Here is a 26,465-nt window from a genome sequence, read left to right as displayed (position 1 = left end):
GTAAACGAAATTGACGAATACAGATACTGGAAAAGACTTGATTGTTTTCGTCCAGTTCTGTTAGTTCTATTTCATCCCAGATTATTAATGTACCTATGTATTAACAGTGTAGAAAACATAGAATGTTGATTTCAATAAAAAATGTATGCTATGTGCAATACTAAATTAATAACCCAAGTCTTCTTCAAAATGGTTGTCTTTGTTTTAAGTACTTAGACTAAATAAGTATTTATGTAGTTATTCTTAGACAATTCATGAAAATCACACAGTTTATGATTGTTTGTTTCTATTCACTTCACATAGATTCCTTTACGTAGTAGGTACGTTTGCTTGTACAAAATGATATGTGTCTACACTGTACAATAATTAGGCTTCAGTATATATAGTATTATATACTTAGGAATACTGTAATTCTTTCCTATTATAAACATACATTTGAAAAGTCACAATGGTGACTAATATGAAAAAGAAACATTGTTTTTGTAAATTCATTAACATTGTATACTTTTTAAGTAAACACTGAAGTCTTTAAGACCCAGATATAATTTTGATTCATGGCATAAAAATATATGCGTTTTTTACTGACCTGTTTGAGTTTTAATACCTTTATTACCTATAGATGGAGTAGACGTCTAATGACAGCAATACACTTGATATCAGAATATTTAGACCTTTGTTGACATTGTACAGGCTAGTCAAGCGTGTGGCTATCTATCACTTAAATTGTATGCAGGAGTGAAATGGAAGATTTCATAAATCCTCTATTCCATAAAATAGCCAACCATATAAAGTAAACCTTTTTTTTTATCAATAGTCAAACAATAATAAATATCTTAGTGCACCGGTTCTACAATAGATGTGCTGGCACAAATTTATCAAGTCCGCATATTTGCAAAATTTTTTGCAATTCCTGCATTTCAACCACTTAACGGAAATTAGACTATTTTTAAAACAAACTTGATAGTTCTCAAATCTTTGCGAACATACAAAATATACACACAAAAGTGATAGCCACCCGCTTGCCTATACCAGAAGAATCGTACAAAGCTGTTCAAACAAATGTGCCCAACTCAGTGGGCTTCTCCCCGGCAATAATGAGGTGGTGGCATTAGAGTAGTCGATGCTTGTCCTCGTGGCACGTCTCGAGGTCACTGTCCTCAGAGTCTGAGTGCGAGCAGTACGAGGAGTCGCTCCAGTGCTGGAACTCCTCTTTGTGGTGCTCTAGTGCCATCAGCGAGGGAAACAGGCTGTCACACGCGCTGCATCTGAAATGTCACCAATTACATTATAAGTTAAAGGTGTAACAGAAATCGCCCTTATTTGGGTTTTCCCTGATCCCTATAAATTGGTGGTCATATTACAAAGGATATTTTAGGGAGCATCTTTCTGCTCTTCAGGCCATCCGCTAAGATACCTGAATATTTTACGTACCAGGAGAAGGTCTCCGAAAAGACTTCATAAAATTAACATTACAGATCCCACTACCGTCTACATTAGGTACAACATTCATATTTTGGGTGTTCCTGTATTTTAATTTAAAGTTTTTGTTGCCTGGGAAAAAATTGGATTTTCACCGGAAAAAGTTCTACCTTAATGAGGTTTTACTTTCACCTAATTATTTAAAATAAGATAGGTTTTGCTTGCTTACCCAAAATGTCGTTTCTTCTGTTGATGATCGCCGAGTTGACGACGCGTTGGAAACGACCGGTCGCACACGTTGCAAGTGAGAGCTTCGTCTGAAATTAAAATGTCTACTTATTATTATTCCTTAAGGAATTACCATAACACTTCTCCCATCTTCGAAGGTAGTTCATTGTAAGTCAACAAACAGTTTTCGCTACTCATAAGCACAAGCACAAGTCATACGTACGATATTATGTAGGTACATCCAGGATGGATTTTACGAGTAAAGATTAATTGAATTTCCTTACATTAAATGAATGGAAAAATTATTTGTTGTTATCGTTACTTACTAACATTCAATATTGTTATAGGCACATTATTTTCAAACGCATTTTTAAGTAGATAATATTCGCTTGTATACTGTTTTCTTTACTAAAGAATAAACAACATAGAATATGTGCTGTACGCCTTTGAATAACAAGTTAGTTTTCGTTTATCAAGCAGTGTTACTTTTACGTAAGTACTGACGTAGGGGCCCATCTATGTACAGAAACCAAAATTGGATTTTGTAATGTCAGTGGATTTACTGTCGTGGGCAATGTGGGTTTGCCTACAATCCTAATTTAGGTACTTGTGACGTGCTTATTTTCATGTTAGGTACTCACTCTGTCAAGTCCCTTATGTTCTTCCCCTACAAGGTCCCTACCTCGATGAACTCTCTTAGGCTAAGAACTCACGGAGCGATTTTGAACCGTGCCCGCCGCGGTGGCGGAACTGCGTTTTTATTTCCAAACTCACGAGACCGGTTATTTGCGCGGTTACACAGCCGTAGCGGTTGAGATTATCGCCCGCAAACGTGGCGGGCAATGATCGCAAGACGCAAGACGGGCAGCCTCTGCGCTACTGCGATCGCCGGCCAATCGACCGCGGAGCGCGTGGGCGCAACCCGCCGAGGCTGCGGGTGACCGCGGCCCGCGCGATTCTACTAGTTGCCCGCCGGTGCAGCGGGACCCGCAAACAAACGCGCAGACTGCGGGCGTAAAACGCGTCGTGAAATGTGCTTTAATTTTTTACATGTATATCTGCATTCTACAGAAGCTACGGGCCCGCAGCCGCGGCGGTCGCGGGTGAAAATCGCTTCGTGAGTTCTTAGCCTTATACGGGTGTAGGTAACTACTCCGTTTTTAGGGTTCCGTAGCCAAAATGGCAAAAACGGAACCCTTATAGTTTCGTCATGTCCGTCTGTCCGTCTGTCCGTCTGTCCGTCTGTCCGTCTGTCCGTCTGTCACAGCCGATTTACTCGGAAACTATAAGTACTACAGTGATGAAATTTGATGGGAATATGTGTTGTATGAACCGCTACAAAAATATGACACTAAATAGTAAAAAAAAGAATTGGGGGTGGGGCCCCCCATACATGTAACTGAGGGATGAAATTTTTTTTTTCGATGTACATACCCGTGTGGGGTATCAATGGAAAGGTCTTTTAAAATGATATAAAGTTTTCTAAAAAACATTTTTCTTAAAGTGAACGGTTTTTGAGATATCAGCTCTCAAAGTCGTAAAAAGTATGTCCCCCCCCCTCTATTTTTATAACTACGGGGTATAAAATTCTAAAAAAAATAGAGGTGATGCATGCTAATTAACTCTTTCAACGATTTTTGGTTTGATCAAAGTATCTCTTATAGTTTTTGAGATAGGTTGATTTAACTGTAATTTACGGAACCCTTCGTGCACGAGTCCGACTCGCACTTGGCCGGTTTTTTAAACTCTACCCTAATAAACCTTATGTTTAGGTACACCAATACCTACTTAAATACTTATTTATGGTACTACCTACACCAATGTACTCTCTTATGTAGGTACTGCTGTTTTACGTATTCCCCCAAGTACCGAATGGCCATTTAGATGGTCGAATTAGCCCACGCGGCAAAAATCGTACTCTTTGTACTATTTTTTGGCAGGGGAAAATCCTCATGGGCTTTCCTCCACCTGGGGTCGATGTCCCGGACTCTTACAGGCTAAAAATCCACACAGTGTTGCCTTCAATTACCTATTGTCGAGGGCACGGGTAACGCCAAAGCATTCTTCCGCGCCCCCGACAGGTACCTATTAGCCCGCCAGATGTTCAAAAGCGGACCCTGTCACCCTCTGTGTCAAACCATCACATCCTCACAAAAGGAAGCGACGGCGTTCCACAATTCTTCGCTGCCGACCATGCAGGAAACGACAGCCGGCATCGAACGACTTCCCGCAGCATCTACTGCTGCCGCAAGATCACGGCGCTGCGTTGCCCATGCTGTGCACTCCACCATTGTGTGCAGCGCCGAGTCTTCGCTGCATATGCCACAGTGGTGGCATATGATTTCTGTGGCTATGCGACACAGAAACTTTCCAAAACACCCATGTCCGGTAAGAACCTGCGTCAGCCGGAAGCTGAGGGCGCCGTGGCGTCGCTCCAGCCACTCCTTCAGTATGGGCCTTACCGCCGCGACAGCGGAGTGCTGCTCCCATTCCGCAATGAGGTCTTGGCGGATCTCTGCCCTGGGGCCCGATTCTCCTAATTTTACTTAAGCGTCATACGATTCACGCTCGACTCGATTCGACTGAGATCCGATCCCGACTCGATTACGATTGAAGCGTATGTGGCATTCCGCTATTTTTTCTTTGAAATAATCGTTTTTATCCTTTTCTGTCATTCAATAATGAATCATTTTGTCTGCAAATGATTTACGATTGCAAAATAATTGTACAGCAAACTACCGTATAGACCAGTGGTTCTTAACCGGTGGTCCGCGGACCACTGGTGGTCCCTGGAGGCATTCCAAGTGGTCCGCGAAGCTTAGCTTCGCGACGTTGCTATACGTTATCTAACTTAATTTTTATCAACTTATAATTGCGAGCGGGGATTTTCGCATGGACGTATATCGGGTGTGTCGTACCTAGTCCCCCCATTCATAAAAATGTATGTTTGAGCTACATTTTACGTAATTTTGGTTTTGAGTCTTAAAAAATTATTAAAATTTCGCGCTCGCTTCGCTCGCGTATTCAGAAACTGTATGCCCTTATTTTGGCATTTGTCAACAAACAAAAAGTTAAGTACGTTTGGGCTAAATTTTACGTAATATTTGGTTGAAATCCGATAAAAATTTCGCGCTCGCTTCGCTCGCGTATTTAGGGACTATATGCCCTTACTTTTGCATTTGTCAACAAACAAAAAGTTAAGTACGTTTGGGCTACATTTTACGTAATATTTGGTTTAACTCCGATAAAAATTTCGCGCTCGCTTCGCTCGCGCATTTGGAACGGTTGCCTATGTAGAACTTTTTCTTTATTTGCATTTGCTTACCTACACAACTGCCGACATGCGTTTAGCTTTGAGTAGAACTGACCCAAAAATTCAGTTTTGAGTGCTTATTTAGGTAAGCCGATGAGGTGGTCCCCGGCAAGACCAACTTTAGTTAAAGTGGTCCCTCATGTCAAAAAGGTTAAGAACCACTGGTATAGACCAAAATTACCAAAATAGCAGACCAATCGCTCACCAATCAAATGTCAATCGAATACGATTGGTCTTTTATTAGTAGCAGAATGCCCGATATGGTTAAAACTGCTATTGCGATCATATTGCGATTCGATTTCTATTCGATTTTGACATTATTAACTTAGGAGAATCGGGCCCCTGTGCGTCTCAACTTGCCGAGGCACGAGGGCCTCGCCCCGCCGCTGGTTAACTCTCGTTGTGTATTTCCCTCATTCATGTGCCACCCCTATGTACTGTCGTGCCCCTGAATGGAATGAATGTTTAGTAGGAAAGTGAATTTTCAACCATGTCGGATGGATGAGTTGCGACAGCTCTGTCCTTTAGGTACCATACAATCAGTAGGTAGGTACATATTTAACGTGAAGGCTTAAATAAAGGATAAGGAAGTATGTACCTAAGGATAACGATAGATCAATATTTTCGTAGCATCGTCTTACTCCTATGTGGATGGAGTTACGACAAAAATGGCAAAAAAATTGCCGAAGAATCCACCAGTGTGGCCTAACGAGCCGAGCGTGTATTCCATGCCGAATCTGCGTAAAGATAACAAAGAAGAGGAAGAAGCAAGCGCGATAGGCGGAGGAAAACAAGCTCAGGCAGACGGCGCGGCTAACAGGTATGTACCTACCTAATTTTAATACTACAAGGGGCTAATTTGACTTAAGCGACACACGATTGATATCTAACTACGATTGAAGCGTACCTACCTATGTAGCATTCCGCTATTTTTTCTTTTAAATAAACGTTTATCCTTTTCTGTGATTTAATACTCGATACTCAATTCTTTAATCAACTTTAATGCATATCATAATGTTTACAGTTGTTGTTCTACAGGTAATTTATGTCACAATTATTAGGCATACCCTATCGATTATAATATGATTGTAGAGCAGGGCCCGCCCGATTCTGCAAAGTTTATGATGTTAAAATTGAATAGAAATGGAATCGCCATAGCAGTTTTAACCATATCGGGCATTCTGCTACTAATAAAAGACCAATCGTATTCCAATAACATTCGGTTGGTTTGCGATTGGTCTGCCATTGGGTTTATACGGTAGTTTGTTCTCAAATTATATTGCAATCGTAAATAATTTGCAGACAATATGACTCATTATTGAAGCCCAGAATAGGATAAAAACGTTTATTCAAAAGAAAAAATAGCAGAATGCCAAATACCTACGCTTCAATCGTAATTGAGTCGTATGTGAATCGAATGTCGCTTGAGTAAAATCAGTAGAATCGCGCCCCAGGTGTCCCAGTAGCGCTCGTTGTTATAATTCCACGGCTGGCGCAATTGAGAAAACAGGCACAAGTTAGGTGATCAAAACCTACACCTCACTCGATAAGAAGCCGCTGTCGCGAGGTTAGAAGCTAGCACCTTTCCATTAATGTATATAATTTATATTAATTATAGTATATAATATATATTAATATCCATAAATGTATATAATTTGTTCATAGATTCTCACAAGCAGTAATTACAACAACCAAAAAGACACGGACTACACCTTCCTATGTTTCAGTGGATGAACCGTGCGACTATATAGCATTGCAGTGTTTCAGAGCTTTCCAGTACGTTATTATTAAATTACCTAGATACTAGAATCCGCTAATGCTTTCACCTACAAACTGTAGGATCTACTCCGCGCTCGCTCATAAATAGAAGCCTTTCTCGATAAATGATTTTTTCAAATCGATCCAGTAGTTTCCGAGATTAGCGCCGCGCGTTCAAACAAACTTCAGCTTTATTTATGATTCTAATTATAAGGAAGTAGGTACAAAGCTGATGGATACATTTCGTACACAGCATCATCATCCTCCGAGCCTTTTCCCAATCATGTTGAGGTCGGCTTCCAGTCTAACCGGATTGAGCTGAGTACCAGTGCTTTACAAGAAGCGACTGCCTATCTGACCTCCTCAACCCAGTTACCCAGTTACCGGGCAACCCGATACCCCTTGGTTAGACTGGTGTCAGACTTACCGGCTTCTGACTACCCGTAACGACTGCCAAGGATGTTCAATGACAGCCGGGACCTACAGTTTAACGTGCCATCCGAAACACAGTCGATGATGTCTAAGATATACTTAGAAAGTACATACAAACTTAGAAAAGTTGCATTGGCACTTACCTGACCTGGGATCAAACCCGCGCCCTCATACTTGAGAGGTTGGTCCTTTACCCACTAGGCCATCACGACTTTTTTTTACAACAGACGGAAGAAAAAGAAAGACGAGTTTGATCTTTTTTAATTCCGTGCGGCAATAGTCCCATGATCGATCAGTGCTTATTCTTATAATAGGTTTAATCCAATTACTCATCGTTTTACTAGGACCGGAAGAATATGTGCCCGAACAGTTTATAATAAGTATTTTACTTTCAAGAATTACTGCATGTTGCTTTTCACCAATTGCATGGAAAGATATGAAGGTTTGTGTTTGTTAGTTCATTTATTTATTTCACAACATATCATTTACATTTTTAAATATTAAATGACTTATAAAAAAAAACATTTAAAAATAAAAAATTGATGGCCCCCGATATCGGGCACAAGGTCCAAGGTAGGTTGATCGAGGCTCTTGGCTATTAGACCATTGGCCGTAACGACAATCGGCACAATAACAGCCATGTCGACAACCTCGTGCGCTAAGTCAAGATACTTTATTTGTTTCTCTTTCTCAGCTTTCACGAGGTTCTCGTCATGCGGAACGGTGACATCGATTATTATCATCGTGCGGTGGGCTAATCGATCTATCACCACTATATCAGGCTTATTGGCTGCAATAGTCCTGTCAGTGATGATAGATCTATCCCAGTGCAACGTGATATGGTCCTTTTCGAGGATTGGGTCGGGCGCATACTTGTAGTACCTCCTGGCACCTCAAGATCTACAAGTTTGTATTGAAGATCAAGCTGCTGGTGGATGATCTTGGCCACTTGGTTATGCCTCTGCAAATATTCAACGTTAGCCAAACGAGAACAACCAGATATTATAATATGTCTGATAGACTCACCCGGATGGTGACATGCCCGACATATGACAACCGTCCCGTCTTTCATAATATTACCTCCGGTAGTTATTCGTCCATAATTGCACATACAAACCCTTCGGTTTCTCCAAACAGGTCACCGAAGCGTAGCCAAGCTACGGACGCATTGAAGTCTACATCGGGGCCATGAAGAGCTCCGAAGAAGCGTCCATGTAGCTGTTTGCTCTGCCATACCTCCCTGCGATCATGGGTAGTTAGTACCACAGCTCTGCGCTAGTTCTGATTTGCCAACGATAGCGGGGTGGGTCCTCTGTCCACTGCTACCATATCACGGTGCATACCCACGTCGCTTTTGAGAAGATATTCCCTGAGACTGCACACCTCACGGTTGTTTTTTTTTACATTTCCGTGGAATGTATACAGTCTCATCATCTCATGGGTGATGCATTCGTTCTGCGGTCAGCAGTGTGCGGACTCTCCTATCCAAGGCATCCTGCATCCAATTAAGTTTGAGTCCATTTGAGTATGCCGAAGGAGTACATCAGGACTGGCATGACCCAAATATTATAGGCGCGAACCTTGTTGCCACCTGATAAGGAACTTCCATCGGAAACGAAAATTCCATCAATGTTTTGATACTTTCGTTTTGTATGTCATAGTTTGGCAAGCCACACATATGGGGGCATGTTACAAGCTCAAACCCAACAAGAAAGTTCACCGTAAGTTCAGTTTTATTAACATTGTGTTTAGTATCTTAAATCACCTACATGCATTTTTTTGGAGTCAATCATCGGATGAGTCCCTCCCCCTCGTATGTAGGTGGCGTGTAAATGAGTATCAGGCTCATGTCGCCTCAAACCATAATAATACCTTATGGAGCCCTAAGCAATCCAGTTCCGAGGTACTTAACTATTTTACAATCCCACATCCATGATAGATCGACCCGGCTCATATCTCCAATCGTTTTATCAACCTTCTTACAATGTTAAAATCATATTCACAAGGAGAATCAAGGCGAAAATGATAAAAAAAAAATATTTGTTTTCAGGTGAGAACTCAAAAGATTCACACATAGGGGATGGCTATTACTGGCCAAATAATTACTAGAAATAAATACCTACTAGTAGACTTTACGTGAAGAGTGGCAGTTATTATCCAACTTTGGCAATGATGCCAGTTAACAAATTGTGAAGAAATACTGATACTTTTAAAAACATGGCGGTATGCACTTGAAAGCCATTCATTGTTAGATACACCTATATTATGTGTAGTGTAAATAAATTCCTGGAAAACTGATAGGCAACTTGTTTTAGTATCCAAGGCCAAAATATAAGCTAGCTTCCGACCGCATCGTCCTAAGGACACAACTTCGCTTACTCTGGTAAAAAGTGGCAACAACAATGCTTCCGAATATTACTTATCTAATAAGGATAAAGAAATAAACTTGTTTCTCCACAGGATATAAAATAAGTAATAAAGGGCTTCCATAATAGAACTTAAGAAAAGGTCCAAGTTTATTTGAATAAATCTTTCTACAAAAAATATTATTGTAACTAGATTTTTAATAAGTTTGAGCATAACTATTGATAACAGATATTCGTTCGCAAGGCAGTAGATGAGACAAGTATAATCTAAAAATTCTGATAGAATATTCGATAAATGCGAACAACATCCTTAAGGCAAGATAACATTCATAAATAGATTAAAAATAAAAATCACAATCCTTTAAATATGTATATCGAGAACACTCATACATTGAAAACGAAAATTAGGAACAGATAATATTGACGTGCCATTGAAATAGTATAAATTAGAACCTAAAGAATTTATAGCTCATTATTTTAGGTCTTCAACAGCTGCTAACATCTCGCTAATTTTGCCAACCAGTTCACTTTTATAGGGCAATGGAGTAAATACAAATACATTGACCTATTGAACAGTTAAAATTCGCGTTCAGTGACCCGATGCGATTGCAAACATGACGCCAACACGCAATGAATTTGAAATTCATTATGTTAACATTCATATACTTAGCTGCAATCTATCGTCATTACTACATATTGTGTCGTTTGTTTCGGTTATTTTGAGCTACTTGATGCGTATCTTAGGACTTAACATAATTTACACAATTTCATAAATTCATTTAAATTTTTTACTGAAGCTTAAAGCAATTAAAGTCTTTCTTAAGGCAAATATTTTTCAACACGAGGAGTGGAACTGGAGAATTTTATTCAAGTTTCATATCAAATTCAAAATCAGTTATTTTTAATTGTTAATCCATGAATAAAGAGAACAAGACAATGTTCAATGTTACAAAATTTTCTTTAGTTCAGATAACCTTAAAACCACGATTTTATCTCCTATATGTATAAAAATAACAATCTTATTTACTTGTATCAAAACTTATATCAAAGTGTTTATAGTAAATTGTAGCAGTCAGGGTTCATGTTGTGTTATATTGGTAACGTATTGGATACAGATGACTTGAACATGCTGCCGAAGAACCGCATGCCGGATGATCCACCGGGAATGGATCCCATCATCATCCATAGAAGTGCTACTACTTGTAAGACGGCACATACAATTGTCCATGGCGTGCTCTGCAAGTGCAGTGCACAGTACAACGTGGCTATGAGCGTCAGCATGTACAGAGAGGTTGTGAGTGCTCGCTCTTTACTGAACATGGACTTCAAGTGGTTCCATGGGCCATACAGGAAACTGAAACTGTTACGGAAATATCATTAGAAACTAGCCAACAGCAATGTATTCTTTATAATTGAAGTAACATTTATTGATGAATTCTAAATACTGACATGATTCAAAGCTAATTCAATTATAATGCTTGAATATCATTGTTGCATACATGCCTAACTTGGCAATACCTTTGGAACCTTACCTGATTATAAAAAACATGCTTCCTAATGTGAATAGCAGTGCAAACTTCCTGGCTTGGAGCAGCAGTATGGGTATGTAGAGGAATGACAGGATAAAACATAGTACTCCAAAGAATAAACATATACCAAAGCCCATAAACCTTTGTGTCCGGCTCTGAAAACAGATGTTATGTGTCAAAAGAGGTTGAGTTCATTCCTATTGTCATAAACAGCAATTATACATTATTTTATCATACATCTATTGTCATAATAACAAAAATAAAATATTTACATTATTCTAACAGCATATTGCTAGACACAGGTAATGGATTGGAATAGTAGTTATGACTTGTTTGCCTGTTAATTAAATATAAGACTAATATTGCCAATCTCCTACAAACTAGATGCATGACCTCAATCTAAATAACTAGTACTGTAGTAAAAACATTACTGAAATATTTGTACAGGTTTTTTTCACAACACAAATGTGTTCACATGGGTAATGTGGGATCTAGTTATTCGCAAACCAGTTATAAATGATGTAATTGATAGCAACGTTATTGTATTGTGTTGTCCGCATCACAAACAAAGTCATAGCTGAATGATTCATACACAAATTAATTAAACATTCTCATTACTTACCAAAGTGAAGTACTCTTTCTGTACATTTTCGAACCATGATGCGGTACTATTGGTGCTAGGGCTCTCATCCGTACTTCTTTGCATAAAACTAGGAGTAGAGAATGAAGGTAAACTGAAGTTGTAACTTCGACGACTTTCATTTTTCAGTAAATATTGATCCAAGTCTGTCTTCAAGTTCGCCATTTTAGGTTAGATCACTTTGGTCCCGTTTAGCACGTTTTAGCACATAAAATAAAAGTTTGATCTATTTTGATAAACAATAATTCTACAAGTGAATAATAATAACACTGCCCACTTTACGGCTGATGAGTAAAATCTCAAACGTCAAATCATATGACAACTTTGCGAACTGACAATACCACAGACAAGAATTTTCACTAGTGCTGCGCATGCTCCCAAAACGTATCGATTGACTTTTAGTCGGTTTTACTTTTAGTAATTATTTCCGTTAACGTTTTTGTGCCATAAAAGTATAACTTTGTGAGTAATTAAACGTACCATAATCTGTATCATCGCTGAAGTCATCATGTGCATGTCGACGAACATTGTTATTATATCGGTCGTGCGCACACGGTGGGCATACTCCGCCGGTGTCACGTTCATCCAAATCGGTGCTACTGGCATCTGACTCGGCTTCTGCTTCCTCAATGTGAACATCATCTGTCTGTCTGTTATCGAGCTTCTCGTTCGAGGACAACTGATTGTAATTCTTTCGCGGAGGTCTCGATTCTGGAAAATATCAGAAAAACCTGTTTTATTCCTGTGGCATATAAATTTTCCAGGAAAATATGTACATGGTTGAGAATACCAAATAAATCGAACCTATTGGCAAAATAAAATCTGTTCTTGAGATAACCACAGGACTTCTAACTAGCTACTAAATACGTCATATTAAGTCAAAATGTTATTCATTTTTACACGCATTCTTTCAATGCGTGTAAAATAAATAAGTACCTACCTAAGTAAGATTTAAGTAAGTTGCGCCTATTAACTGTATCTGAAAGTTTAAAGTTAACTGATCGCAGGTTAATTGCCATAAAAATTTTAAACTACACGAAGGTATTCAGCCTTACTAATTGTACTTGCAGTAAGTTGCAGTTATCGACATTTTTGAGAATTTCACTTTTTTGCATAAATCACATCCTAAGGATATATTCTATACATACGTAAAAAAATCTTATTATAAACGTGTTTTTAACGTAACTTGAAACGCAGCATTAAGCATATGCTACAAAATTATGCAGTACTTGCTACGTTTACTGTATATGCTATTAGCATTTAACTTTTTAGGTAAATCGAATACTAGCTAAAGCCAAACGCAGTAGTCACCATTACTGGATTTGAATGAAGCAAAAATAACAAAAACCTACTCTTGCGATTCTAAGCCTAAACGCAGTATATTCTACAGTACTGCGTTTTCAGTTTGCGTTAATTATTTAAGCTAAGTATTTTTTTTTATCATACCTACCTTCCTTTGTCTTATTTCGTTTGTTAGTCATTTATACATTTGACAGAAGCTAATTTAACTAGTGCCAGGCATCAAAATATAAAATTTGTGCTAATTACAAACACAGTACCTATTGAGCATGTGCTAGGTAGGTTTGAATTTTGCAGTAATAAACACTATTACTGCATTTAGTCTTGGTAATACGGTAAAGCTCGCAAGCCCAGAAAGTTGATGAAAATGCAGTACCGATTTATCAAAATAAGACAATAAAGTACCTAAGTAAAGAAAAAATATACTGAACAGGCTTTGGGATACTTCCTTTCCCCTCCCTATTCTACATAATCATAAAGCAACGAACGCCATCTATTGAACTCATAGACAAAACTCCAGTTTCAAACTCAGCAATGGCCGGCCGGCATCGATAACTGCGCGCGCGGTGTAAAAAATCAAGTTAAACCTGTGAATACGACTAAAAGTGCTCTGGTGTTGTGATCCTCGTGTTCCTGGCATCCTGTAAGTACATAATCATTCATTCATTTAATCTCACAGCCTGTTTCTAGCAAAATACCTAAATCAAGGCGTCCCCGGTTGGACGCCAAACTCAATCATATACCAATAGAAAGCTAGATTTTTTACTATTTTTAAGTCACACCTTAAATGTTATTTAACGGATATTTCTCCATTAGATATGAAGAAATAAGTTTACCGCGTTTATCTCCAAACCGCCATTTTACAAGTTCTGCGTTTGCAATAAGCAGGGCAGTATTATTGGTTGTTCTTTTGAGCAAAATTAAAGAACAGCTTACTGAATCACAAACTTTTTAACCGACTTCCCAAAAAGCGGAGGTTCTCGATTCGACCGATTTTTTTTTGTATGTTTGTTTCGCGATTACTCAGCCATTTATTAATCAATTTTGATGTTTCTTTTTTGTTCGATAGCGATACTTCTGAGGTAGTCCCATTGTCATCAGGTCAAGATCTGATGATGGAAACCCTGAGAAATAGAGGGCAACTTTCGAAAGTTGTAGGAATACATAGGGTAAAAACTTGACACTCAGGTGTTTGGCTAATAGCACTATTCAACAGTGAAGATTTTGAGCTGACCTGATGATGGAGACCAGAGAAGGTCGAGGGAACTCGACAACTGAATATGTAAACTTCCTCGTGTTTGGGTTTATATGTATATTATTATTCGTATTGACGAGACCTTGGCAACAGTGAAGGTTTCGAGCTCACCTGATGATGGAGACCAGAGAAGGTCGAAGGAACTCGACAACCGAATATGTTAAATACCTCGTGTGTGGGCTTATATTATTCGTAGTGATGAGAACTTTCCAGTTATGCGTCAACTATACGCGTCACTGAAAAGCTAAAAATAAAAAAAAACACTTTGCTTTTTACTTTTTTTGGAAGTCGGTTTTACTTTTTCACCTAATCTCTCAAAATCAATGCGAAATAATATAATATGTGATTAAAACAAGTGTGCAACATGTATCATCTGTGTAATGTGACTTGTGGCACGCGTGCCGGCGCCATTAACGGCGCGTACCTCGACGTCGGCAACTTAATAACTTATTTTATTAGCTAATTTACGCTGCTTGTCCGTTGTAGCTCCACCGATTTATTTTCCAATTACATGAGTAGTGCAATTTTAGCAAGATTGGACGCAAGTTTCATCGCAAACTTTGTAGGCAAATAGTGTTACAGTTTTGTTTGTGAATTATGTTGGCGTGAATATGAATTTAATTTAGTTTGGTTAGTTTGCATGGTAAGTAAGTAATAGAATTAAGTCTTCTGCTGGAGCCTTGACAAGTTTCCGTCAAAATAGCGTAACAATATGGTGTAGATACTCTCAGAAGATGGATGGGTTAAGTATAGTTAATAGGCGAAATAACAAATTCGGATCAAGAGTCCAAGACCTCAAAATAAATATCGGCGATCGAGATCAAAAATGTTCAGATCCCTATTCGCTTAACGAACGCTAGGGACCCTAAGACACCCTAGGGCACGTATGATCAATTAACGTATTACCAAATGATAGGTAACCTATAGTCCAAACTTATGGCTTATTAGTTTAACTTTAATGGTGCGAAAAGTTTGGCGTTAATTGAAGTTTATGTAACTTGATAAAAACGTGATGGGCTGTATAATTTAATATCACAAACTCAGAGTTTTAAAGCTTTTAATTTTCGTTACGAAAGCAATTTCGTATTATGATTAGGTACCAGTGGCGTAGCTTGCCTTGTCGGGGCCCCGTATAAAAAATTGTTTGGAGGCCCTTATATGGCACTTTTTTATAACCTCTTCCCTTTTCTGTTAACTTTTTCTTTTCTCAGCGCCGCTGGGATAATCTATTTTCCTTTCACTCATTTAATGCACATTTATATAAAGCGCGTAAATAAACAGTGCACTGCACTCCGTGCGGTGGCGGCGTAGCATCGGGTGGCACCCGCGGCGGACTAACTATTGAGCACCCAATAATCATCGATTAAAATTGTAAATAAAAGTACCTACTTAAAAATCGTGTAGAAATCATTCGTGGTGGTTTTTGCTAGGTTTAACGTAAAGAAACCGGAGACGGCTCATTCCAAACTTATAAAGCGCTATTTTTGAAATTTGGGATATAAAAAACCCAAACATGTTTTATAAAAACCGGCCAAGTGCGAGTCGGACTCGCGCACGAAATATTCCGTAGGTACCATTATTTATAAAACGGACAAAAAAATCATGCTTGTTGTATGGGAGCCCCCCAAAATATTCATTTAATTCTAGTTTTCTAAGTTATAGCGGCAGCAGAAATACATCATCTGTGAAAATATCAGCACTCTAACTATACCCTAAAAATCAGTGTGAATTTTTTAAGTTTTGAGATAAACAGGTGTGAAAAAAACCACTGCAAAGAGAAGAAGCCGCGAGCGTAGCGAGCGCGAAATTTTTGATTTTCAGGACGCAATGATACCTAAAGAAATTACAAAAAAGTCACTGTCAATTGAGAGGTGTGACAGCCGGACTGCCTCTCAGTGCCACCTCGACGTCTTGCACATGCACTGTTGTAGTTTTGTTTAAAATTTGAATAGCATGCAGTGACTGGTAGTGAACCTAGGCTTTGCAGATTAGAATGGTACCCTCAGTGACTTGTCTCTTCTGCCCGTGCCATCCTGGTCGTGCAGATATGTGTCGACCGAGATGGCACACCCCGAGACGTGGTACCAGTGGTGTACCGCCCTCTCCCCCCCCCCCTTATGCTGCTACTAACTCCGTGGTTTAATATCCAATGTAAAGTACAACAACGTACACGTAAATCGCGATATCGATGAAGGATTCCCCGCTGAGTTGAAGATGGAGTAAGTAAAACGGGGAAGTCCCGCAGCCCGCCATAACGATGTAGAGTGTTGTTAACTTTTGAACTCACGCTTAAGGCGGGAAAAAAAAGAATTGCTTTTCAGAATTTTGACATTTGTAAAATAAAATAAATTAGGAAGTTTTTATTTTTTGTCCTTACACACTTTTGGGGCCCCCGTGGCCCGGGGGCCCCGTATAATTGATACGGCAGATACGGCGGTAGCTACGCCCCTGTTAGGTACCTAAGTTGAAAATTACTTAGCTATTTTGGTACCTACCCACTAATTCATTGAACTACTTAATTACAAGAGATCAATCTCTGATTGCACGATCAAACAATTTGTTGAGTACTTTACACAATGGAATATGGAATTCTAAGGCCCATAAATTCTAGCTAAAACCAAAGTTTGCTTTCTCGCAACAGTCTTGTGGTCGGCTTCCAGTGCAACAAAACACTAGTGTGTTTAGGTACACGCAAGTACCGACTACGTGCAATTTCCAACTCAGTTAAAGGGTAACACGATACCAATTAGGTTGACTAGTTGTCTCTACGGATTCTGACTGCGTGTTACGAGTTTCAGAGATCTTCTAATGACAGCTAGTTGTTAGTTAGTTGTAAGTTTGAAGTTGTACTCATACAAAAGTTGAATGCTGATCAAATGTAACTGTAGTTAACAGACATTCAATAAAGGTATCTATTATTACCTGTAATTTGAGATTATCGCTCAATCCTTCTATGTGTGAGAGGAGGCCTGTGTCCAGCAATGGGGAGGTAGAAAAGGCTGATGATGATTTTAAGGGTTAAAAAAAACGAGGTGTCTCTTTGGACTTCTATGGCTTATGATTTTAATATTTTATTTATTTAATTCATATACGTATTAATAAATAATACCTAATATGGAGGGACTGTCTCGTTGGTCTAGTGGTCGCAAGCGCGGCTGCTGTGCTCGAGGTCTCGGGTTCGATTCCCGGGTCGGGCCGAAATCACTTTGTGGGTTTTTAAACTTTCACAAAGCAGCCCGTTGTCTGGAAGTTGGTGATTGATTCGGAGAGCACGTAAATGTCGGTCCTGCGCCTGATGTCTTTCCGGTGGTGTCGGATTGCCGTCCCAACGGGTTATGAGAGTGAAGGAATAGGGAGTGCACCTGTGTCTGCGCAAATGCTCGTGCACTATATTATGTCCTGCGCAGCTCGCTGATCTCCTTTAATAAGAACAGCCGCCGTGGCCGAAATCGGCCGTGGACGCCATTATTATTAATATGGATATATACACTAATAGATGACTATTAGTGTATAGCTTAGCTTGCTTTTAACGGCTTACTGAGCCACAAGTTGCTACACTATTATAATATCACTCACTAATTATTGTAACAGCAATCCGCAATTAGCATGCGCTGATCACAAACCATGTTGATTAGTTTATATTTGATAGTTCCGACTCGTGTCACGTATCCGCTATTGGTACATAATGATATCACTAATTACTTTCCACATAATATAATCAATTTCGGGCTCCTGATTGAACCATATTTATTATGCACATATATTATATATGTATTACTATTATGTTAATGGTGTAATTTGCTGGACATCGCGTGATTTGTAGTCTTCAGACAGGTATGCAGTTCAGTTATACTTTGGCATAAGTGACTGCACCATTTTGTGATAGAATTGCAATTTTTAGTTTTGATGTTTATCTACAGAAACTTTTAATTGAGCAATGTTTATTTATTCAATAGGCAAAAACGACGGCGACCCAAATTGACAGATTTCTTATATAAGTAATCCGGATTCGGGAGCTTGCCTAATAAAATATTTTATAATACTAAAACCCGTTGAATGAATAGGACCTGCTATGATTTAAAAGCTGTCATCACTCTAATATGGAAATGGGATAACCACAAGATTTTTGACACTTGAAATTAAGAGAACTGTCCGTTTGTTCTAATCTCGTGTCGGCAGTAATTGTGCAGAGTGTTCGCGAGTCACTGTCAGTCATCATGGCTGACAGGCAGCTGCGCCAGTAACATGATGTAGGTAGGTACAGTACAGTTCATGCAGGTAAAATTATGCCTAACCAATATTAGTCTAGGTCTTTCCATACAAAACTAAATCAATGCTTACTTCTTGCTTCCTTAGAAACTGACATATCTACAGAAACAGTACCAGTCATTTACATATACTAATTTAAATGTTTTGTATGCATTTTTTTTTAAAGAAAAAAATATATGTTAAGGATTCATAGATCCTTTTACTTCTTTCTTGCAGTTACCAAACAAATATATAAACAACACACCTAAGACTAATTTGCCAAACCAAAAACCCCAAACAGCTCGGTAACTCACAGCAATAAAACAGGGCTTACAAATCTATAAAATAAATCTCCCATGACAGCATACTATCCCAAATTATTAGCAGGTTCTATCGACTCCAGTATCCGCTGGGGATCAGTAAATGTTCCTTGTCTAATTTATGGTGACGCGAGCCGAAAGCGGACTAAAAAAATGGATCCCGAACAAACTTTGGGAAACCTTTCGTATCTTTATCGCGTCGTATCTTTGTGTTAGTTTACTGTTGTACTGGAGTCTTCTGCTGTTTGTTTATGTGGAAACCTGAGTTTCAAATGTTTTTACTCATATATGGTATCAAGTATAAGTTTCCCGCTGTTGCACCCGCGTCCCGTGGAAATTTCTTATCTATCCGACGACTCGCTTTTGGCTGGTTTTGTTTTTATTAGCTCAATTCGATGCTAGAGTGAAAAATATTGTAAGTAGGTTCTACGATTTGTCTGTCAACACCATGTTAACAATGAATAGAAAAAAAAATACTTTAAAATACATAGGTGTATCAGAATTTTCCTGATAAAGGCAATAAGTATTTTATCGACTTTTTATGTTCTATTGATCAGTTCTACCGTACCCCTGCACGAAATTATTAAAAAACATAATGATTATATGATATCGTTGTCGGTACCGATAGAACCTGTGTAAAAAACGGAATATCAAAATCCAATGAAAATGGATTATTGGATATTTTCGTAATTTGTACTTTATACGTACCCTCCCACTGACTGTAAACGACCCCGTTATTTGTGAATAAAGACCATTAAATAGGCTTCAGTACAAAAATATTAATAATTGGATTCTAAATGTCGTCATAAATTCATCTAAACGGAAAACAATAGTGGGATTCGTTGTGAAAACAAAATCGAATTAATTTTCGATAATTCTGAATAATCGTTGCTCATTCGTATTTGTGGAGTGATGTTTAGCTTACGTCATGACAAGGTGATTTTCATTTTTAACTATGTAATTAAAACTAATGGTTTGTCTAATTTTCCATTGCGACCTTTTTGGTAAAGCCTATGTTAAGTGTATTGTGATCATTGAATCTCTCGCTTTTCTTACAAAAAATACATAAAGATTTTGTTACCTATTTCGACATATCACAAACCTTAGTTTACCTAGTATAGCATTACAGTTTACAAAACAAACAATTTGTGTTATACAAGACACTTAAAAGCTACAAAATATCGCGTTATAACAACCCGTTATTTTCTCTTTTTCGACTTTTCTGAGAGCAAAAGGATAATGTGACGTAACGTAAGTGTGTCACAGCCACCAGTTGCCGGCAATCGAGGGAGGGAGTCGCGATCCGTTCGAGACGAAACTCCGAAAATATAGCAATATTAATTTCGCGTTCCGCGGGCTTCTCAGAAACTCTCGATTTAGTTAAACCAATCTGATATTGATCTAAAAGCCAATGCTCAAAGATCAAACCGAATTAGTCTTGTTAGGTTAAATTCTGTGAAATATTTTTAGATGCCAAATTAATCGAGTCTGGCTTATATTAACATACATAAAATAACTAGATTTTTCCGCCGGTTTCACTAGCTGTGTCGAGGGAATTACGCAATTGAATGAAAAGCCCCATTTACACTAAATTGGTAGGTCCTAATTTACAGTAAAAGCGTAACAAATACCCTCTGTAGTCTATGAATTGTTGAATTTGTCCGTGTTTCCAAAGTATATATAATAATAATTCATTTCAAAATAGACGTCGTAATAGCAAGAAACACATTACATAAAAGTTAATTCTTACAACGTTAATAATACATAATTTACCTTGTTTCTGACAAAGGTAAAGGTTATGTACCGTAATTAATTTTACTACAATTTCTAAAATGAATACCGACTTTATTTATTTTGGTAAGTAATAGATAATTAACATTTAAACTTAAAGACACACTTAGAGAAGAAAACATAGCCCTAAAAGCTTAATTTTAAGTTCTCTTTTACTTTGCAAGTAAGTTAATTAAACAAATTCTAATTTTAGAGAAAATTAAGCAGCTTATTACTTAAGAGTACCAAAGAGAATACATCTAGTTGACATATAAGTACGTATGTTTTAATATTTAATCTATTATTCATTATATAATTATTTTGCAATGAAACATTATTACTGATACTATAAATGCGTAAGTTAGGTACTCTGTCATTCTGTATGAAATGTGAAAGTTTCTTAAAATAAATTTTAGTCAAATCCTACAATGCACCTATGCATTGCCCAATTCACAAAGGTATTATTTTTCTTTGAAACCTGACACTTTCAATATTTCTAACAGCACCAGTTCTGAAGTAATTCTGTCGGACGTCAGACGGCTTACTTTAAACCATCGCCCACGACCGGCTTACATGTGAATGTTCTATTCTTATGGTACAGTTAGACACAAAGGTGGTTGACCATAGAAAGATATTCATTTTAAACATGTTACGTCGTTTGCAAAATGTACTTAATTGATCAAAAGAGGATATTTAGAGGCCGTAGATGATTTATATATGTTAATGTATTTAATCCGTCATTGTATACAATTCCTAGGAAATCTATACATTTCCTAAATAGTAATCAGAAATGTATATTTAAGATATCAAGGGGTAAGCGGGGGCAGCGGAGCGAGGGTATTGCATCATCCGATCGGGCGCAATGTTACCTGATTGAAGCGAAGCATGCAAGAAGGCATGCAGCATGGAAGCAAACATGCAACATGCAGGAAGCATGGCTTCTGTCACGACTCCGACGCTGCGGGGCTCCGGCGGTCCCAGGCCGCCCCGCCCCTCCGCACCTTCGCGGTGTAGATATTAGTTTTGTACGTATGGGTATTTCAATGTTATCCTGGCTATTTTGAAAACACAGTTGGACACCTTAAATGGCGTTGCTGGCAGTTTAGTCTGTGAGGTGATTCTAAATTTGGCAGGACAACTAGAAATTACCTATATAAAATGTAATATGCAATCCCACGTTTATTTATTTCCCGACTTTAGAGTAGGTAATTCGGTTTATCAAGTACCCAACTCTCAAATTCAGGTACGGTTATCAACTTCGCTTCCTTCGATTGCCTTAGTAAAAGAATAGAATAGAAACTTCTCTTCCTGACTGTAGGTACATGCATGGAACAGTCGGGCCGACATTTAACCCGTCAGTTACGTAGCATACACGGACACTAACATTGCAGGGTTACAGTTAACGTCAGTTCATTGCACGTCCTAAAGCTACTCGTTAAACTGTCACAGGTAAACTAGGATTTAGGATTTTACCGTCAATGTTTAAAAATAAGAAACGGAATAAATGTGAAAACGTTGTGAAGAAAATTGAATTTTCATTGAATATAAGCTAAAATACATATAATTCTTAAAGATAAAGTTAAAAAGTTACAGCCTTTTTATTGTCCCACTGCTGGTCACAGGACCTCCACTCACACGGAGAATTATTGAGCGTTAATCTACGAACTACTAGCATTGCCACCTTCATTAGTTCAGAAATTTAATCTGTTTAGCTTAGTAATCATCATCCTCCGAGCCTTTTTCCCAAACTATGTTGGGGTCGGCTTCCAGTCTAACCGAAATTCAGCTGAGTACCAGTGCTTTACAAGAAGCGACTGCCTATCTGACCTCCTCAACCCAGTTACCCGGGCAACTCTTCAATCTGTTTAGCTTAGTAGAGTAGTCTAAAAGTCCTGTAGCATAAGAATGATTTAGTTAGAATTATACTAAAACATGTTGTGTAAGCAACATTTAAGTCCAAAATGAACAGAAAATCACTCAAAGCTACTTTAACATAGGATTAACTTTGTTGTTTTACTTTTACAATTGTTAAGTACCTACCTACTTAGTAAGCTTTTTCATAAATACTACTTTAAAAAGCTCTAAATTCGTTGAAATATTTTGTTTTAGTAAAGTTTATTCTACATAATGTTGATTCCAAATAAACCGCTTACAGCATTGTCTGATGTTTACAATGCCTGTTTACGATTCAAATGCCAAAAACTATTGTTCCAACTTGTTTCAATATTTGTTCATTTGTTCAGGCAACTCGCAAAACCAACTAATTGAATTTTGACGCCGCTTTTACAGTTTCAAAACCCAGGATCGAGTTAAAAAGAGCTGCACGAAATTGTGTTTCTACTCTAAATTGAAATACGTGAACAAAAACATGAACTAAAGAGATAAGTCTAACAAAAACATTTTAGATTAACACACGTTTAATTTGGAATAATGTCGGTAATGTATGAAAAGAGCTTGTTTTCACATGATTACGAACGGTTACCTGAAGCTTTTCTACAGAAAACTGTTTTTGGGTTCATTTCACATGAGCTTTTAAGTAATATAATTCCATGTGAAACCTTTACTACGTTGCATGTATTATAAAACGCAGTTACTTTTACAATTTTGAAATAACGGGTGATTTTTTAAGAGGTATAGGATTTGATTTTCAAAAAAAACACAATAAAATTGAAAAATTTGATAAAACCTTTATTGGAATCGATAGAACGATCAATATAATTTAATGTTTGAAGATGATTTCATGCAAATGCTGCCGCGGCTCCAGTTTAGATGGCCCATTCGCAAGGCCCAATTTCGGCACACTCTCTCCAACATATCAGCCGGTATATTACGAATAAATGCTTCAATATTGGCTTCCGGTGCGTCAATCGTTGCTGGTTTATCCCTGTAGACATGAGCCTTAACATGGCTCCACAAGAAATAGTACAAAGGCGTTAGATCACACGATCTAGGCGGCCAATTGACGGGCCCAAAACGTGAGATAAACTGTTCACCGAAGGCGGCTCTCAATTGGGCCATTGTTTCACGTGCCGTGTGGCATGTGGCACCGTCTTGTTGAAACCACATGTCAGGCATGTCCAATTCTTCCATTTTGGGCAAAAAAAAAACGCCAATCATCACACGGTAGCGCTCGCCATTCACAGTAACGTTTCGGCCATTGTCGTCTTTGATAGTAAAATTCAATAATTTGCAGCCGTTGTTCGTTCGCAAATCGATTCATGGTTAAATTATAGACCAAACTGAACAAGTTTAACAATGACACAAGACACGATTCACGCGTGATCTGTCGAAAACAGTGTTGCCAAAAAGATACCAGCAAAAAAATCACCCTTTAGATAGTTAATAGGTGAACAAGATCTTTGTAGTGTATCAGTTTTAATCTTAAAAATCTAAACGAACGAATAAACGAATAATTTCCTTCTATACGTGGTAGTTTTCAAATGATATCATTAAGCTTTTCCATTTCGAAGCTACATGAGCGGCCGTCAAGTGAATCGCTGGAGCGGAGAGCACGTAAAAGCAACTATGTTTTAAAAAGCAATCTGGTAATGTACCTGCAGCGTCGTAAACCTTCCCCTGCGTCTATTTGTAACTACAAGGTTCAGTCTTCATCGGTAAATCAATTTACTTTAGTGGTCATTTAGTGACGTTTGTCTTTCGGGGTTATTGAAAAGGGTAGTAAAGAGTAAAGAATGAAGGAAAAATTATTTACTTTCTAGGTCCTTTATAAGAAAAATCATGCGAATTTCACACTCCTTGTTTGTGTTATATTTGGGTACTAACTTCTGGTGGCAGTTTCAGCCACGTCTCATGGGAACTACACCCCGTAAATCCCATTAAAATAGCCTGTAGCCTTTTTGAAAAATATGCTAACTAGGTCCAATAGTAACTGAGATTCGGGGGTTTAAACAAACTCTTAAGCTTCATAATATTATGTATACATTCAAAAATATCAAATATGTACTTTGAACACTGATTGAAATAAATAAATGAGTATTTTATACAGATATTAAAGATACCAAGGTACATAGGTACATTTCAGATAATAAAACAGTATATTGCTAAAGTAAACAAACACAATATTACCATGAACTGTTGTGGAATATGATTAATTTCGCCGCCAGTCATATGCAAATTACCTGTTTGTGATATAGCTACGGTAATTAAAGGGATGCATCTAATCTACCTTATGACAAAGGGGTTGATTTATATGCAATATTTCAAGGGTTAATGTCAAACGTTTTCATAATTTAGTAACGTCATCGTTGTTGTTTACTCTAATAGGATTAACCAATCAACCCTTCTGTATGATTACTAGATCTATTTTATATTAGTCTAGTTTATTTCACTTAATTTAAGTAGTGTCAGTTACTACATACGTTTCTGAATGTTGGTCTGTGTAAGCCCTTTTCGTTATAACCTTGTATTATTGTTAATTTATTACTGAAGCTGTTTTTGTTCATTTAATAAATGATGCTAATCAATAAATAAATGATTAAAACTAGATATATTTGTGAACGCATACAGTCACTTTTAACATATTGTGTTAGTTTCAAAACCTATTTCATTATGCATTGATTGATAGACAGACAGGTTAAGTGAATAGACGCTACGACTCTTGGGATTGCTTTCAAATTGAAAATTGACTACTTACATTTTGCTGTCTATTGAAACGAATTTATCGAATGAGTCTGTAATCGAATAGGTTGCAAATAAGTTTGAGTCTAACGTATTGTTTGTTAGCAAAACAACGTTGTGTGAGAAGGTTGTAAATAGGTATAATGAATTTTGATTAATGAAAAGTTTTAAAGGATCATAAACAAAATCCAATAAGCAACTATGCTCATTCACTCAGATTACTTAAAATAAATGGCCACATGTTGGCATAGTAATTAGTTACGCCACAAATCTGTAACGAGCCCTCACGCCAGAAAAACATTCAACACAATTATATCATAAAGCGAGCACCCCTATAAACACTAATTCCTTTCCTGATTACCTCACTAACGTCCAACGTAACGAGACTTGATTGCACAATAAAAAACCAACCTTAATGCCTTCACTTAAAACACAATATAAAGGTCGAGAGGTATCTTGTTAAAATGGTCTTTAACACGGAGCGGTAATGAAGTCTTCTACTATTAAGCAATCGGTGCCAAGCAATTTTCTACCTTTCTCACTTGTATTCACGTTCTAAATTGCATTGTCCGTGGTGCGGTAGGATTAATTAGAACAAAACAGCTCCTACAGAGTCCTGTAGTCCTGGTAGCCGGAGACACGTCCAACTAATTGGAAAAAAACAAAAGATCCTTGATTTTAATTTAAATGAGAGCTGGTTTATTATTTGACAATTATAAAGGTAGAAACCTAAAGAGGTTTGCTTAGTTAATATTCTTCCTTCTAAAATTGATTCTAATTATAGTATGAATATTATTCTTTCAATCCAGTCACACTTTTGTTTTGCTATCAAATTATTGTGACAGTGACAACTTTTACAGCGATAAACACCATCGATCACCCATTGAATTCCATTCAAAACTACAAGCAAGTTCAAATCTCCCGTGACTCACAAAGGTTGTTCACACTTTCACCAGATACCTAGCAACCAAAGGTGATATACATAACTAAGATTGACACATTCGTGAGGCAGATTACTGCTCACCCCATCCATCATTCACTTTATCCACTAAGACACCTCAAGCCCATACATGTGTTTAACAAATACCGTTTTCCCTTCATATTGTATCCCCTGATGATCTTAATGTATTACAACGTAATCTCCGGGGAGATCGCTTTGGATATTTTACGTAAGTAAATAAACGGCTGAAAACGTAACTCTTATGTCGTTTTAGATTAAAGGAATTTGTGTAGCACTTAGTTTTATGTGA

General features: G+C 37.8%; 3 protein-coding genes across 4 annotated transcripts in view; 1 reads left to right on the top strand and 2 right to left on the bottom strand.

The window, feature by feature from the left end:
• Nucleotides 1-225: 225 nt before the first annotated feature.
• Nucleotides 226-26,465, bottom strand: part of LOC110375067 (uncharacterized) — a 142,369-nt gene continuing 116,129 nt past the window's right edge. Inside the window, exons 2-4 of the mRNA XM_021333039.3 lie at nt 12,166-12,396; nt 1,649-1,736; nt 226-1,265 (exon numbers count right to left, since the gene is read on the bottom strand). Of these exons, the coding sequence (XP_021188714.3) occupies nt 1,109-1,265; nt 1,649-1,736; nt 12,166-12,396 (476 nt within the window). The 3' untranslated portion in view covers nt 226-1,108. The remainder of the gene's footprint in view (nt 1,266-1,648; nt 1,737-12,165; nt 12,397-26,465) is intronic.
• LOC110375066 (uncharacterized) lies at nt 1,862-9,442 on the top strand. Of its 2 annotated transcripts, XM_021333038.3 has the most exons (6): nt 1,862-2,139; nt 5,591-5,780; nt 6,626-6,736; nt 7,495-7,592; nt 8,812-8,871; nt 9,201-9,442. In XM_021333038.3, the coding sequence occupies exons 1-6, from the start codon at nt 2,079-2,081 to the stop codon at nt 9,257-9,259; spliced, it is 579 nt and encodes a 192-aa protein (XP_021188713.2). In that variant the 5' UTR covers nt 1,862-2,078; the 3' UTR covers nt 9,260-9,442. The 2 variants fall into 2 exon arrangements, with proteins under 2 accessions (XP_021188713.2, XP_049693282.1); XM_049837325.2 differs by lacking the exon at nt 7,495-7,592.
• On the bottom strand, nt 9,635-12,013 carry LOC110375065 (uncharacterized). Its single transcript, XM_021333037.3, has 3 exons — nt 11,668-12,013; nt 11,049-11,200; nt 9,635-10,876 (listed from the first exon to the last, which is right to left on the bottom strand). Exons 1-3 carry the CDS (start codon nt 11,848-11,850, stop codon nt 10,606-10,608), a joined length of 606 nt encoding a protein of 201 aa, XP_021188712.1. The 5' UTR covers nt 11,851-12,013; the 3' UTR covers nt 9,635-10,605.

This window comes from Helicoverpa armigera, chromosome 14, assembly GCF_030705265.1.
Source record: "Helicoverpa armigera isolate CAAS_96S chromosome 14, ASM3070526v1, whole genome shotgun sequence".
NCBI classification, from domain to species: domain Eukaryota; kingdom Metazoa; phylum Arthropoda; class Insecta; order Lepidoptera; family Noctuidae; genus Helicoverpa; species Helicoverpa armigera.
This window is presented reverse-complemented; position numbering and strand designations above follow the sequence as displayed.

Coding starts and splice junctions, on each gene's coding strand:
- LOC110375066 (XM_021333038.3), top strand. CDS start 2,079: ATGTGCTGTACGCCTTTGAATAACAAGTTAGTTTTCGTTTATCAAGCA. Junction 6,737..7,494: donor CAGTGTTTCAGAGCTTTCCA/GTACGTTATTAT, acceptor TCGTTTTACTAG/GACCGGAAGAATATGTGCCC. Junction 8,872..9,200: donor ACCCAACAAGAAAGTTCACC/GTAAGTTCAGTT, acceptor ATTTGTTTTCAG/GTGAGAACTCAAAAGATTCA.
- LOC110375065 (XM_021333037.3), bottom strand. CDS start 11,850: ATGGCGAACTTGAAGACAGACTTGGATCAATATTTACTGAAAAATGAA. Junction 11,201..11,667: donor AGAAAGAGTACTTCACTTTG/GTAAGTAATGAG, acceptor ATCTGTTTTCAG/AGCCGGACACAAAGGTTTAT. Junction 10,877..11,048: donor AGCATGTTTTTTATAATCAG/GTAAGGTTCCAA, acceptor TTTCCGTAACAG/TTTCAGTTTCCTGTATGGCC.